The sequence below is a fragment of the Echiichthys vipera genome (genome assembly GCF_963691815.1).
Source record: "Echiichthys vipera genome assembly, contig: SCAFFOLD_117, whole genome shotgun sequence".
In the NCBI taxonomy this organism is placed as follows: Eukaryota; Metazoa; Chordata; class Actinopteri; order Perciformes; family Trachinidae; genus Echiichthys; species Echiichthys vipera.
Window position 1 is genome coordinate 1 of NW_028154795.1, and position 17,448 is coordinate 17,448.

The 17,448-nt window shown below is 33.5% G+C and overlaps 1 protein-coding gene across 1 annotated transcript; it reads left to right on the forward strand.

The window, feature by feature from the left end:
• Positions 1-11,458: 11,458 nt before the first annotated feature.
• Positions 11,459-17,165, forward strand: LOC310966405 (ATP-binding cassette sub-family D member 1-like; the record flags this gene model as incomplete). The annotated part of the gene is made up of 4 exons (XM_083940994.1): positions 11,459-11,543; positions 12,665-12,790; positions 16,423-16,510; positions 16,911-17,165. Coding segments are annotated over 4 exons (554 nt in total), but the record flags the coding sequence as incomplete, so codon positions are not given.
• Between the last annotated feature and the right edge of the window lie 283 nt (positions 17,166-17,448).

Consider the following 17,448-nt stretch of genomic DNA (forward strand, 5'->3'; position numbering starts at 1 on the left):
ATAATACTGACTATAATACTGTACTATAATACTGACTATAATACTGACTATAATACTGTACTATAATACTGACTATAATACTGACTATAATACTGACTATAATACTGTACTATAATACTGTACTATAATACTGACTATAATACTGACTATAATACTGACTATAATACTGACTATAATACTGACTATAATACTGACTATAATACTGACTATAATACTGACTATAATACTGTACTATAATACTGTACTATAATACTGACTATAATACTGACTATAATACTGACTATAATACTGTACTATAATACTGACTATAATACTGACTATAATACTGACTATAATACTGTACTATAATACTGACTATAATACTGACTATAATACTGACTATAATACTGACTATAATACTGACTATAATACTGACTATAATACTGACTATAATACTGACTATAATACTGACTATAATACTGACTATAATACTGACTATAATACTGACTATAATACTGTACTATAATACTGACTATAATACTGACTATAATACTGACTATAATACTGACTATAATACTGTACTATAATACTGACTATAATACTGACTATAATACTGACTATAATACTGACTATAATACTGACTATAATACTGACTATAATACTGACTATAATACTGACTATAATACTGACTATAATACTGACTATAATACTGACTATAATACTGACTATAATACTGACTATAATACTGACTATAATACTGACTATAATACTGACTATAATACTGTACTATAATACTGACTATAATACTGACTATAATACTGACTATAATACTGACTATAATACTGACTATAATACTGACTATAATACTGACTATAATACTGACTATAATACTGACTATAATACTGACTATAATACTGACTATAATACTGACTATAATACTGACTATAATACTGTACTATAATACTGACTATAATACTGACTATAATACTGACTATAATACTGACTATAATACTGACTATAATACTGACTATAATACTGACTATAATACTGACTATAATACTGACTATAATACTGACTATAATACTGACTATAATACTGACTATAATACTGACTATAATACTGACTATAATACTGACTATAATACTGACTATAATACTGACTATAATACTGACTATAATACTGACTATAATACTGACTATAATACTGACTATAATACTGACTATAATACTGACTATAATACTGACTATAATACTGTACTATAATACTGACTATAATACTGACTATAATACTGACTATAATACTGTACTATAATACTGACTATAATACTGACTATAATACTGACTATAATACTGACTATAATACTGACTATAATACTGACTATAATACTGACTATAATACTGACTATAATACTGTACTATAATACTGACTATAATACTGACTATAATACTGACTATAATACTGACTATAATACTGACTATAATACTGACTATAATACTGACTATAATACTGACTATAATACTGACTATAATACTGACTATAATACTGACTATAATACTGACTATAATACTGACTATAATACTGACTATAATACTGACTATAATACTGACTATAATACTGACTATAATACTGACTATAATACTGACTATAATACTGACTATAATACTGACTATAATACTGACTATAATACTGACTATAATACTGTACTATAATACTGACTATAATACTGACTATAATACTGACTATAATACTGACTATAATACTGACTATAATACTGACTATAATACTGACTATAATACTGACTATAATACTGACTATAATACTGACTATAATACTGACTATAATACTGACTATAATACTGACTATAATACTGACTATAATACTGACTATAATACTGACTATAATACTGACTATAATACTGACTATAATACTGACTATAATACTGACTATAATACTGACTATAATACTGACTATAATACTGACTATAATACTGACTATAATACTGACTATAATACTGACTATAATACTGACTATAATACTGACTATAATACTGACTATAATACTGACTATAATACTGACTATAATACTGACTATAATACTGACTATAATACTGACTATAATACTGACTATAATACTGACTATAATACTGACTATAATACTGACTATAATACTGACTATAATACTGACTATAATACTGACTATAATACTGACTATAATACTGACTATAATACTGACTATAATACTGACTATAATACTGACTATAATACTGACTATAATACTGACTATAATACTGACTATAATACTGACTATAATACTGACTATAATACTGACTATAATACTGACTATAATACTGACTATAATACTGACTATAATACTGACTATAATACTGACTATAATACTGACTATAATACTGACTATAATACTGACTATAATACTGACTATAATACTGACTATAATACTGACTATAATACTGACTATAATACTGACTATAATACTGACTATAATACTGACTATAATACTGACTATAATACTGACTATAATACTGACTATAATACTGACTATAATACTGACTATAATACTGACTATAATACTGACTATAATACTGACTATAATACTGACTATAATACTGACTATAATACTGACTATAATACTGACTATAATACTGACTATAATACTGACTATAATACTGACTATAATACTGACTATAATACTGACTATAATACTGACTATAATACTGACTATAATACTGACTATAATACTGACTATAATACTGACTATAATACTGACTATAATACTGACTATAATACTGACTATAATACTGACTATAATACTGACTATAATACTGACTATAATACTGACTATAATACTGACTATAATACTGACTATAATACTGACTATAATACTGACTATAATACTGACTATAATACTGACTATAATACTGACTATAATACTGACTATAATACTGACTATAATACTGACTATAATACTGACTATAATACTGACTATAATACTGACTATAATACTGACTATAATACTGACTATAATACTGACTATAATACTGACTATAATACTGACTATAATACTGACTATAATACTGACTATAATACTGACTATAATACTGACTATAATACTGACTATAATACTGACTATAATACTGACTATAATACTGACTATAATACTGTACTATAATACTGACTATAATACTGACTATAATACTGACTATAATACTGACTATAATACTGTACTATAATACTGACTATAATACTGACTATAATACTGACTATAATACTGACTATAATACTGACTATAATACTGACTATAATACTGACTATAATACTGACTATAATACTGACTATAATACTGACTATAATACTGTACTATAATACTGACTATAATACTGACTATAATACTGACTATAATACTGACTATAATACTGACTATAATACTGACTATAATACTGACTATAATACTGACTATAATACTGACTATAATACTGACTATAATACTGACTATAATACTGACTATAATACTGACTATAATACTGACTATAATACTGACTATAATACTGACTATAATACTGACTATAATACTGACTATAATACTGACTATAATACTGACTATAATACTGACTATAATACTGACTATAATACTGACTATAATACTGACTATAATACTGACTATAATACTGACTATAATACTGACTATAATACTGACTATAATACTGACTATAATACTGACTATAATACTGACTATAATACTGACTATAATACTGACTATAATACTGACTATAATACTGACTATAATACTGACTATAATACTGACTATAATACTGACTATAATACTGACTATAATACTGACTATAATACTGACTATAATACTGACTATAATACTGACTATAATACTGACTATAATACTGACTATAATACTGACTATAATACTGACTATAATACTGACTATAATACTGACTATAATACTGACTATAATACTGACTATAATACTGTACTATAATACTGACTATAATACTGACTATAATACTGACTATAATACTGACTATAATACTGTACTATAATACTGACTATAATACTGACTATAATACTGACTATAATACTGACTATAATACTGACTATAATACTGACTATAATACTGACTATAATACTGTACTATAATACTGACTATAATACTGACTATAATACTGACTATAATACTGACTATAATACTGACTATAATACTGACTATAATACTGACTATAATACTGACTATAATACTGACTATAATACTGACTATAATACTGACTATAATACTGACTATAATACTGTACTATAATACTGACTATAATACTGACTATAATACTGACTATAATACTGACTATAATACTGACTATAATACTGACTATAATACTGACTATAATACTGACTATAATACTGACTATAATACTGACTATAATACTGACTATAATACTGACTATAATACTGACTATAATACTGACTATAATACTGACTATAATACTGACTATAATACTGACTATAATACTGACTATAATACTGACTATAATACTGACTATAATACTGACTATAATACTGACTATAATACTGACTATAATACTGACTATAATACTGACTATAATACTGACTATAATACTGACTATAATACTGACTATAATACTGTACTATAATACTGACTATAATACTGTACTATAATACTGACTATAATACTGACTATAATACTGACTATAATACTGACTATAATACTGACTATAATACTGACTATAATACTGACTATAATACTGACTATAATACTGACTATAATACTGTACTATAATACTGACTATAATACTGACTATAATACTGTACTATAATACTGACTATAATACTGACTATAATACTGACTATAATACTGACTATAATACTGACTATAATACTGACTATAATACTGACTATAATACTGACTATAATACTGACTATAATACTGACTATAATACTGACTATAATACTGACTATAATACTGACTATAATACTGTACTATAATACTGACTATAATACTGACTATAATACTGACTATAATACTGTACTATAATACTGACTATAATACTGTACTATAATACTGTACTATAATACTGACTATAATACTGACTATAATACTGTACTATAATACTGACTATAATACTGACTATAATACTGACTATAATACTGACTATAATACTGACTATAATACTGACTATAATACTGACTATAATACTGTACTATAATACTGACTATAATACTGACTATAATACTGACTATAATACTGACTATAATACTGTACTATAATACTGACTATAATACTGACTATAATACTGACTATAATACTGACTATAATACTGACTATAATACTGACTATAATACTGACTATAATACTGACTATAATACTGACTATAATACTGACTATAATACTGACTATAATACTGACTATAATACTGACTATAATACTGTACTATAATACTGACTATAATACTGACTATAATACTGACTATAATACTGACTATAATACTGACTATAATACTGACTATAATACTGACTATAATACTGACTATAATACTGACTATAATACTGACTATAATACTGACTATAATACTGACTATAATACTGACTATAATACTGACTATAATACTGTACTATAATACTGACTATAATACTGTACTATAATACTGACTATAATACTGACTATAATACTGACTATAATACTGACTATAATACTGACTATAATACTGACTATAATACTGACTATAATACTGACTATAATACTGACTATAATACTGACTATAATACTGTACTATAATACTGACTATAATACTGTACTATAATACTGACTATAATACTGACTATAATACTGACTATAATACTGTACTATAATACTGACTATAATACTGTACTATAATACTGACTATAATACTGACTATAATACTGACTATAATACTGACTATAATACTGACTATAATACTGACTATAATACTGACTATAATACTGACTATAATACTGACTATAATACTGACTATAATACTGTACTATAATACTGTACTATAATACTGACTATAATACTGACTATAATACTGACTATAATACTGACTATAATACTGACTATAATACTGACTATAATACTGACTATAATACTGACTATAATACTGTACTATAATACTGACTATAATACTGTACTATAATACTGACTATAATACTGACTATAATACTGACTATAATACTGACTATAATACTGACTATAATACTGACTATAATACTGACTATAATACTGACTATAATACTGACTATAATACTGACTATAATACTGACTATAATACTGACTATAATACTGACTATAATACTGACTATAATACTGTACTATAATACTGACTATAATACTGACTATAATACTGACTATAATACTGACTATAATACTGACTATAATACTGACTATAATACTGACTATAATACTGACTATAATACTGTACTATAATACTGTACTATAATACTGACTATAATACTGTACTATAATACTGACTATAATACTGACTATAATACTGACTATAATACTGACTATAATACTGACTATAATACTGACTATAATACTGACTATAATACTGTACTATAATACTGTACTATAATACTGACTATAATACTGACTATAATACTGACTATAATACTGTACTATAATACTGACTATAATACTGACTATAATACTGACTATAATACTGACTATAATACTGTACTATAATACTGTACTATAATACTGACTATAATACTGACTATAATACTGACTATAATACTGACTATAATACTGACTATAATACTGTACTATAATACTGACTATAATACTGACTATAATACTGACTATAATACTGTACTATAATACTGACTATAATACTGACTATAATACTGACTATAATACTGACTATAATACTGACTATAATACTGACTATAATACTGACTATAATACTGACTATAATACTGACTATAATACTGACTATAATACTGACTATAATACTGACTATAATACTGACTATAATACTGACTATAATACTGACTATAATACTGACTATAATACTGACTATAATACTGACTATAATACTGACTATAATACTGTACTATAATACTGACTATAATACTGACTATAATACTGACTATAATACTGTACTATAATACTGACTATAATACTGACTATAATACTGACTATAATACTGACTATAATACTGACTATAATACTGACTATAATACTGTACTATAATACTGTACTATAATACTGTACTATAATACTGACTATAATACTGACTATAATACTGTACTATAATACTGACTATAATACTGACTATAATACTGTACTATAATACTGACTATAATACTGTACTATAATACTGTACTATAATACTGACTATAATACTGACTATAATACTGACTATAATACTGACTATAATACTGACTATAATACTGTACTATAATACTGACTATAATACTGACTATAATACTGACTATAATACTGACTATAATACTGACTATAATACTGTACTATAATACTGACTATAATACTGACTATAATACTGACTATAATACTGACTATAATACTGTATACTGACTATAATACTGACTATAATACTGACTATAATACTGACTATAATACTGACTATAATACTGACTATAATACTGTACTATAATACTGACTATAATACTGACTATAATACTGACTATAATACTGACTATAATACTGACTATAATACTGACTATAATACTGACTATAATACTGACTATAATACTGACTATAATACTGACTATAATACTGACTATAATACTGACTATAATACTGACTATAATACTGTACTATAATACTGACTATAATACTGACTATAATACTGACTATAATACTGACTATAATACTGACTATAATACTGACTATAATACTGACTATAATACTGACTATAATACTGACTATAATACTGACTATAATACTGACTATAATACTGACTATAATACTGACTATAATACTGACTATAATACTGACTATAATACTGACTATAATACTGTACTATAATACTGACTATAATACTGACTATAATACTGACTATAATACTGTACTATAATACTGACTATAATACTGACTATAATACTGACTATAATACTGACTATAATACTGACTATAATACTGTACTATAATACTGACTATAATACTGACTATAATACTGACTATAATACTGACTATAATACTGACTATAATACTGTACTATAATACTGACTATAATACTGACTATAATACTGACTATAATACTGACTATAATACTGTACTATAATACTGTACTATAATACTGACTATAATACTGACTATAATACTGACTATAATACTGTACTATAATACTGACTATAATACTGACTATAATACTGACTATAATACTGACTATAATACTGACTATAATACTGTACTATAATACTGACTATAATACTGACTATAATACTGACTATAATACTGTACTATAATACTGACTATAATACTGACTATAATACTGACTATAATACTGACTATAATACTGACTATAATACTGACTATAATACTGACTATAATACTGACTATAATACTGACTATAATACTGACTATAATACTGACTATAATACTGACTATAATACTGACTATAATACTGACTATAATACTGTACTATAATACTGTACTATAATACTGTACTATAATACTGACTATAATACTGACTATAATACTGACTATAATACTGACTATAATACTGTACTATAATACTGACTATAATACTGACTATAATACTGACTATAATACTGACTATAATACTGACTATAATACTGTACTATAATACTGACTATAATACTGTACTATAATACTGACTATAATACTGACTATAATACTGACTATAATACTGACTATAATACTGACTATAATACTGACTATAATACTGACTATAATACTGACTATAATACTGACTATAATACTGTACTATAATACTGACTATAATACTGTACTATAATACTGACTATAATACTGTACTATAATACTGACTATAATACTGTACTATAATACTGACTATAATACTGACTATAATACTGACTATAATACTGACTATAATACTGTACTATAATACTGACTATAATACTGTACTATAATACTGACTATAATACTGTACTATAATACTGACTATAATACTGACTATAATACTGACTATAATACTGACTATAATACTGACTATAATACTGTACTATAATACTGTACTATAATACTGACTATAATACTGTACTATAATACTGACTATAATACTGACTATAATACTGACTATAATACTGACTATAATACTGACTATAATACTGACTATAATACTGACTATAATACTGACTATAATACTGACTATAATACTGACTATAATACTGACTATAATACTGTACTATAATACTGTACTATAATACTGACTATAATACTGACTATAATACTGACTATAATACTGACTATAATACTGACTATAATACTGACTATAATACTGACTATAATACTGACTATAATACTGACTATAATACTGACTATAATACTGACTATAATACTGACTATAATACTGACTATAATACTGACTATAATACTGACTATAATACTGACTATAATACTGACTATAATACTGACTATAATACTGACTATAATACTGTACTATAATACTGACTATAATACTGACTATAATACTGACTATAATACTGACTATAATACTGACTATAATACTGACTATAATACTGACTATAATACTGACTATAATACTGACTATAATACTGACTATAATACTGACTATAATACTGTACTATAATACTGACTATAATACTGTACTATAATACTGTACTATAATACTGACTATAATACTGTACTATAATACTGACTATAATACTGACTATAATACTGACTATAATACTGACTATAATACTGACTATAATACTGACTATAATACTGACTATAATACTGTACTATAATACTGACTATAATACTGACTATAATACTGACTATAATACTGACTATAATACTGACTATAATACTGACTATAATACTGACTATAATACTGACTATAATACTGTACTATAATACTGACTATAATACTGACTATAATACTGACTATAATACTGACTATAATACTGACTATAATACTGACTATAATACTGACTATAATACTGACTATAATACTGACTATAATACTGACTATAATACTGACTATAATACTGACTATAATACTGACTATAATACTGACTATAATACTGACTATAATACTGACTATAATACTGACTATAATACTGACTATAATACTGTACTATAATACTGACTATAATACTGACTATAATACTGACTATAATACTGACTATAATACTGACTATAATACTGACTATAATACTGTACTATAATACTGTACTATAATACTGACTATAATACTGACTATAATACTGACTATAATACTGACTATAATACTGTACTATAATACTGTACTATAATACTGACTATAATACTGTACTATAATACTGACTATAATACTGACTATAATACTGACTATAATACTGACTATAATACTGACTATAATACTGTACTATAATACTGTACTATAATACTGACTATAATACTGACTATAATACTGACTATAATACTGACTATAATACTGACTATAATACTGTACTATAATACTGTACTATAATACTGACTATAATACTGACTATAATACTGACTATAATACTGACTATAATACTGACTATAATACTGACTATAATACTGTACTATAATACTGTACTATAATACTGACTATAATACTGACTATAATACTGACTATAATACTGACTATAATACTGACTATAATACTGACTATAATACTGACTATAATACTGACTATAATACTGACTATAATACTGTACTATAATACTGACTATAATACTGTACTATAATACTGACTATAATACTGACTATAATACTGACTATAATACTGTACTATAATACTGTACTATAATACTGACTATAATACTGTACTATAATACTGTACTATAATACTGTACTATAATACTGACTATAATACTGTACTATAATACTGACTATAATACTGTACTATAATACTGACTATAATACTGACTATAATACTGTACTATAATACTGACTATAATACTGACTATAATACTGACTATAATACTGACTATAATACTGACTATAATACTGTACTATAATACTGTACTATAATACTGACTATAATACTGACTATAATACTGACTATAATACTGACTATAATACTGACTATAATACTGACTATAATACTGTACTATAATACTGACTATAATACTGACTATAATACTGACTGTTTATTTGTTTGTTGTTTATTTATTAGTTTGTTGTTTGTTGTTGTCGTGTGTTCAGGCTTGTTTATTTATTTGTTTATTAGTTTGTTGTTGTTGTTGTGTGTTCAGGCTTGTTTGTTTGTTTATTTGTTTATTTGTTGTCTTGTGTTCAGGCTGGGACTCGGTCAGTGAGTGGAGAGACGTTCTGTCTGGAGGAGAGAAGCAGAGGATGGGGATGGCTCGCATGTTCTACCACAGGTGCAAACATATTTATATTATTATACATAAATATATAAACATATATATGTGTGTGTGTGTGTGAGGTCCATGTTTTACCACAGGTGCAAACATTAACATTTATATTATTATATTTATATTATTATACATAAATATATAAACAAATACACATGTGTGTGTGTGTGTGAGGTCCATGTTCAACCACAGGTACCAACATATTTATATAATTATATTATTATTATTATACACAAATATATAAACATATATGTGTGTGTGTGTGTGTGTGTGTGAGGTTCATGTTCTACCACAGGTGCATTTATATTTATATATTTATTATTATACACACAAACATATAAACATATATATGTGTGTTAGGTTCATGTTCTACCACCGGTGCAAACATTTAGATTCATATTTATTTATATTTATTTATACTCATAATATACACGTTTGTATTTATTTATACACATAAATCAATACAAACGTGTATATTTATAAGTTTCTGTGTGAGCTCCTGCAGCACTCGTCTGTCCTGTTGTTGTTGTGGTTGTCGTTGTCGTTGTTGTTGTGGTTGTTGTCGTTGTTGTTGTCGTTGTTGCTGTTGTTGTGGTTGTTATGGTTGTTGTTGTTGTTGTTGCTGTTGTTGTGGTTGTTGTCGTTGTTGTTGTTGTCGTTGTTGTTGTTGTTGTGGTTGTTATGGTTGTTGTTGTTGTTGTTGCTGTTGTTGTGGTTGTTGTCGTTGTTGTTGCTGTTGCTGTTGTTGTTGTTGCTGTTCTGGTTGTTGTTGTTGCTGTTGTTGTTGTTGTTGTTGTTGTTGTTGTTGTTGTGGTTGTTATGGTTGTTGTTGTTGTTGTTGCTGTTGTTGTGGTTGTTGTCGTTGTTGTTGTTGTCGTTGTTGTTGTTGTTGTCGTTGTTGTGGTTCAGAGCAGCAGGTCAGTCTGTGATGTTCTTTCTCTGTACTGACGAAACAGAAATGTGACATAAATGAAAACGTGTCTCCCCCCCCTCTCTCTCTCTGCCCCCCCTCCCCCCCTCTCCCCCCCCTCCCCCCTCTGTCTCCCCCCCCGCTCTCTTTCCCCCTCCCTCTGCCCCCCCCCCCCCCCCCCCCTCTCTCTCTCTGGTGGTGCATGTCTCTCGCCCAGACCTCGCTACGCTCTCCTGGACGAGTGCACGAGCGCCGTCAGCATCGACGTGGAGGGAAACATCTTCCAGGCTGCAAAGGATTCTGGGATATCCCTGCTGTCAATCACACACAGACCCTCACTGTGGTCAGTACACAACAGGAAGTACCGCCCTCACCTTCTCCTCCTACAGGAAGTACCGCCCTCACCTTCTCCTCCAACAGGAAGTACCACTCTCACCTGCTTCTCCAACAGGAAGTACCGCCCTCACCTGCTTTTTATTCTTCTCCTCTAACAGGAAGTCCCACCCTCACCTGCTTCTTCTCCAACAGGAAGTACCGCTCTCACACTCTCCTCCAACAGGAAGTCCCACCCTCACCTGCTTCTTCTCCAACAGGAAGTACCGCCCTCACACTCTCCTCTAACAGGAAGTACCACCCTCACCTGCTTCTTATTCTTCTCCTCTAACAGGAAGTACCGCCCTCACCTGCTTCTCCAACAGGAAGTACTGCCCTCACCTTCTCCTCCAACAGGAAGTACCGCCCTCACCTGCTTCTTATTCTTCTCCTCTAACAGGAAGTCCCACCCTCACCTGCTTCTTCTCCAACAGGAAGTACCGCCCTCACACTCTCCTCCAACAGGAAGTACCACTCTCACCTGTTTCTTCTCCAACAGGAAGTACCGCCCTCACCTGCTTCTTATTCTTCTCCTCTAACAGGAAGTACCGCCCTCACCTGCTTCTCCAACAGGAAGTACTGCCCTCACCTTCTCCTCCAACAGGAAGTACCACTCTCACCTGCTTCTTCTTCTTCTCCTCCAACAGGAAGTCCCACCCTCACTTGCTTCTTCTTCTTCTCCTCCAACAGGAAGTCCCACCCTCACCTGCTTCTTCTTCTCCTCCTCTAACAGGAAGTACTGCCCTCACCTTCTCCTCCAACAGGAAGTACCACTCTCACCTGCTTCTTCTTCTTCTCCTCCAACAGGAAGTCCCACCCTCACCTGCTTCTTATTCTTCTCCTCTAACAGGAAGTCCCACCCTCACCTGCTTCTTCTCCAACAGGAAGTACCGCCCTCACACTCTCCTCCAACAGGAAGTACCACTCTCACCTGTTTCTTCTCCAACAGGAAGTACCGCCCTCACCTGCTTCTTATTCTTCTCCTCTAACAGGAAGTACCGCCCTCACCTGCTTCTTATTCTTCTCCTCTAACAGGAAGTACCGCCCTCACCTGCTTCTCCAACAGGAAGTACTGCCCTCACCTTCTCCTCCAACAGGAAGTACCACTCTCACCTGCTTCTTCTTCTTCTCCTCCAACAGGAAGTCCCACCCTCACTTGCTTCTTCTTCTTCTCCTCCAACAGGAAGTCCCACCCTCACCTGCTTCTTCTTCTCCTCCTCTAACAGGAAGTACCACCCTCACCTGCTTCTTCTTCTTCTCCTCTAACAGGAAGTCCCACCCTCACCTGCTTCTTCTTCTCCTCCTCTAACAGGAAGTACCGCCCTCACCTGCTTCTTCTTCTTCTCCTCCAACAGGAAGTACCACCCTCACTTGCTTCTTCTTCTTCTCCTCTAACAGGAAGTACCACCCTCACTTGCTTCTTCTTCTTCTTCCCCAACAGGAAGTACCACCCTCACCTGCTTCTTCTTCTTCTCCAACAGGAAGTACCACCCTCACCTTCTTCTTCTTCCCCAACAGGAAGTACCACCCTCACCTTCTTCTTCTTCCCCAACAGGAAGTACCACCCTCACCTTCTTCTCCAACAGGAAGTACCGCCCTCACCTGCTTCTTCTTCTCCTCCTCTAACAGGAAGTACCACCCTCACCTGCTTCTTCTTCTCCACCTCTAACAGGAAGTACCACCCTCACCTGCTTCTTCTTCTCCTCCTCTAACAGGAAGTACCACCCTCACCTGCTTCTTCTTCTTCTCCTCCAACAGGAAGTACAGCCCTCACCTGCTTCTTCTTCTCCTCCTCTAACAGGAAGTACCACCCTCACCTGCTTCTTCTTCTCCTCCTCTAACAGGAAGTACCGCCCTCACCTGCTTCTTCTTCTCCTCCTCTAACAGGAAGTCCCACCCTCACCTGCTTCTTCTTCTCCTCCTCTAACAGGAAGTACCACCCTCACCTGCTTCTTCTTCTTCTCCTCTAACAGGAAGTACCGCCCTCACCTGCTTCTTCTTCTCCTCCTCTAACAGGAAGTACCGCCCTCACCTGCTTCTTCTTCTCCTCTAACAGGAAGTACCACCCTCACCTGCTTCTTCTCCTCCTCTAACAGGAAGTACCACCCTCACCTGCTTCTTCTCCTCCTCTAACAGGAAGTACCGCCCTCACCTGCTTCTTCTTCTCCTCTAACAGGAAGTACCGCCCTCACCTGCTTCTTATTCTTCTCCTCTAACAGGAAGTACCGCCCTCACCTGCTTCTCCAACAGGAAGTACTGCCCTCACCTTCTCCTCCAACAGGAAGTACCACTCTCACCTGCTTCTTCTTCTTCTCCTCCAACAGGAAGTCCCACCCTCACTTGCTTCTTCTTCTTCTCCTCCAACAGGAAGTCCCACCCTCACCTGCTTCTTCTTCTCCTCCTCTAACAGGAAGTACCACCCTCACCTGCTTCTTCTTCTTCTCCTCTAACAGGAAGTCCCACCCTCACCTGCTTCTTCTTCTCCTCCTCTAACAGGAAGTACCGCCCTCACCTGCTTCTTCTTCTTCTCCTCCAACAGGAAGTACCACCCTCACTTGCTTCTTCTTCTTCTCCTCTAACAGGAAGTACCACCCTCACTTGCTTCTTCTTCTTCTTCCCCAACAGGAAGTACCACCCTCACCTGCTTCTTCTTCTTCTCCAACAGGAAGTACCACCCTCACCTTCTTCTTCTTCCCCAACAGGAAGTACCACCCTCACCTTCTTCTTCTTCCCCAACAGGAAGTACCACCCTCACCTTCTTCTCCAACAGGAAGTACCGCCCTCACCTGCTTCTTCTTCTCCTCCTCTAACAGGAAGTACCACCCTCACCTGCTTCTTCTTCTCCACCTCTAACAGGAAGTACCACCCTCACCTGCTTCTTCTTCTCCTCCTCTAACAGGAAGTACCACCCTCACCTGCTTCTTCTTCTTCTCCTCCAACAGGAAGTACAGCCCTCACCTGCTTCTTCTTCTCCTCCTCTAACAGGAAGTACCACCCTCACCTGCTTCTTCTTCTCCTCCTCTAACAGGAAGTACCGCCCTCACCTGCTTCTTCTTCTCCTCCTCTAACAGGAAGTCCCACCCTCACCTGCTTCTTCTTCTCCTCCTCTAACAGGAAGTACCACCCTCACCTGCTTCTTCTTCTTCTCCTCTAACAGGAAGTACCGCCCTCACCTGCTTCTTCTTCTCCTCCTCTAACAGGAAGTACCGCCCTCACCTGCTTCTTCTTCTCCTCTAACAGGAAGTACCACCCTCACCTGCTTCTTCTCCTCCTCTAACAGGAAGTACCACCCTCACCTGCTTCTTCTCCTCCTCTAACAGGAAGTACCGCCCTCACCTGCTTCTTCTTCTCCTCTAACAGGAAGTACCGCCCTCACCTGCTTCTTCTTCTCCTCTAACAGGAAGTACCGCCCTCACCTGCTTCTTCTTCTCCTCTAACAGGAAGTACCACCCTCACCTGCTTCTTCTCCTCCTCTAACAGGAAGTACTGCCCTCACCTGCTTCTTCTTCTTCTCCTCTAACAGGAAGTACCGCCCTCACCTGCTTCTTCTTCTCCTCTAACAGGAAGTACCGCCCTCACCTGCTTCTTCTTCTCCTCTAACAGGAAGTACCACTCCCACCTGCTGCAGTTTGACGGCGAGGGGGGCTGGAGGTTTGAGCCCCTGGACGCGTCGACCCGTGTGTCTCTGCAGGTGAGCGACTCAACGTCACCGTCAACGTTCAGCATCAGGAGAAAACGTGAAGATGGAGGTTTAGAAGCTAACGGCTGCTACAATGCTAACGCTGATTCAGCTAACTTGGGTTTAATGCTAACGGCTGCTACAGTGCTAACACTGATTCAGCTAACATTGGTTTAATGCTAACGGCTGCTACAGTGCTAACACTGATTAAGCTAACGTTGGTTTAATGCTAACGGCTGCTACAATGCTAACGCTGATTCAGCTAACATAGGTTTAATGCTAACGGCTGCTACAATGCTAACGTTGGTTTAATGCTAATGGCTGCTACAGTGCTAACACACACACACACACACACACCTGTCTCTCTGGTTGAAACTCTTTTGATCGTGTCCTCGTCTGTTTCCTGTCTCAGGAGGAGAAACACTGTCTGGAGAATCAGCTCTCTGGAGTTCCCAAGATGCAACAGAGACTCAGCGAGCTGTGCGTGCTGCTGGGGGAGGGCGGGGGCGAGGGCGGGGGAGGGGAAGAGGGCGGCGGCGAGGGCGGGGGCGAGGGCGGGGGCGAGGGCGAGGGCGAGGGCGAGGGCGGGGGCGAGGGCGGGGGCGAGGGCGGGGGCGGGGGCGAGGGCGGGGGCGAGGGAGGGGGCGGGGAGACGTCTGTCTGCTGAAGCGTCCAAACGGTGGAATCACAACTTCCTGTGGGCCAGTGATGTCACGGCGGCGCCTGACGGAGAAGCTGCTGTCGGACACGTCTCATCCACGGGCTCGTCTCCATGGCAACGTCTCTCTGTCGTCTCCACCCTCGTCCCCGTCGCTGGATCAGCATCGTAGCATCATCAACTGTTGGCATCGTGTTGCCACGGCAACCAGCCTGCGTTCAACAGGTGACGCAGAAAAAAATTAATAAATCTGTTTTTAATTTAATAAAACTGTTTATGTATTAATAGATAA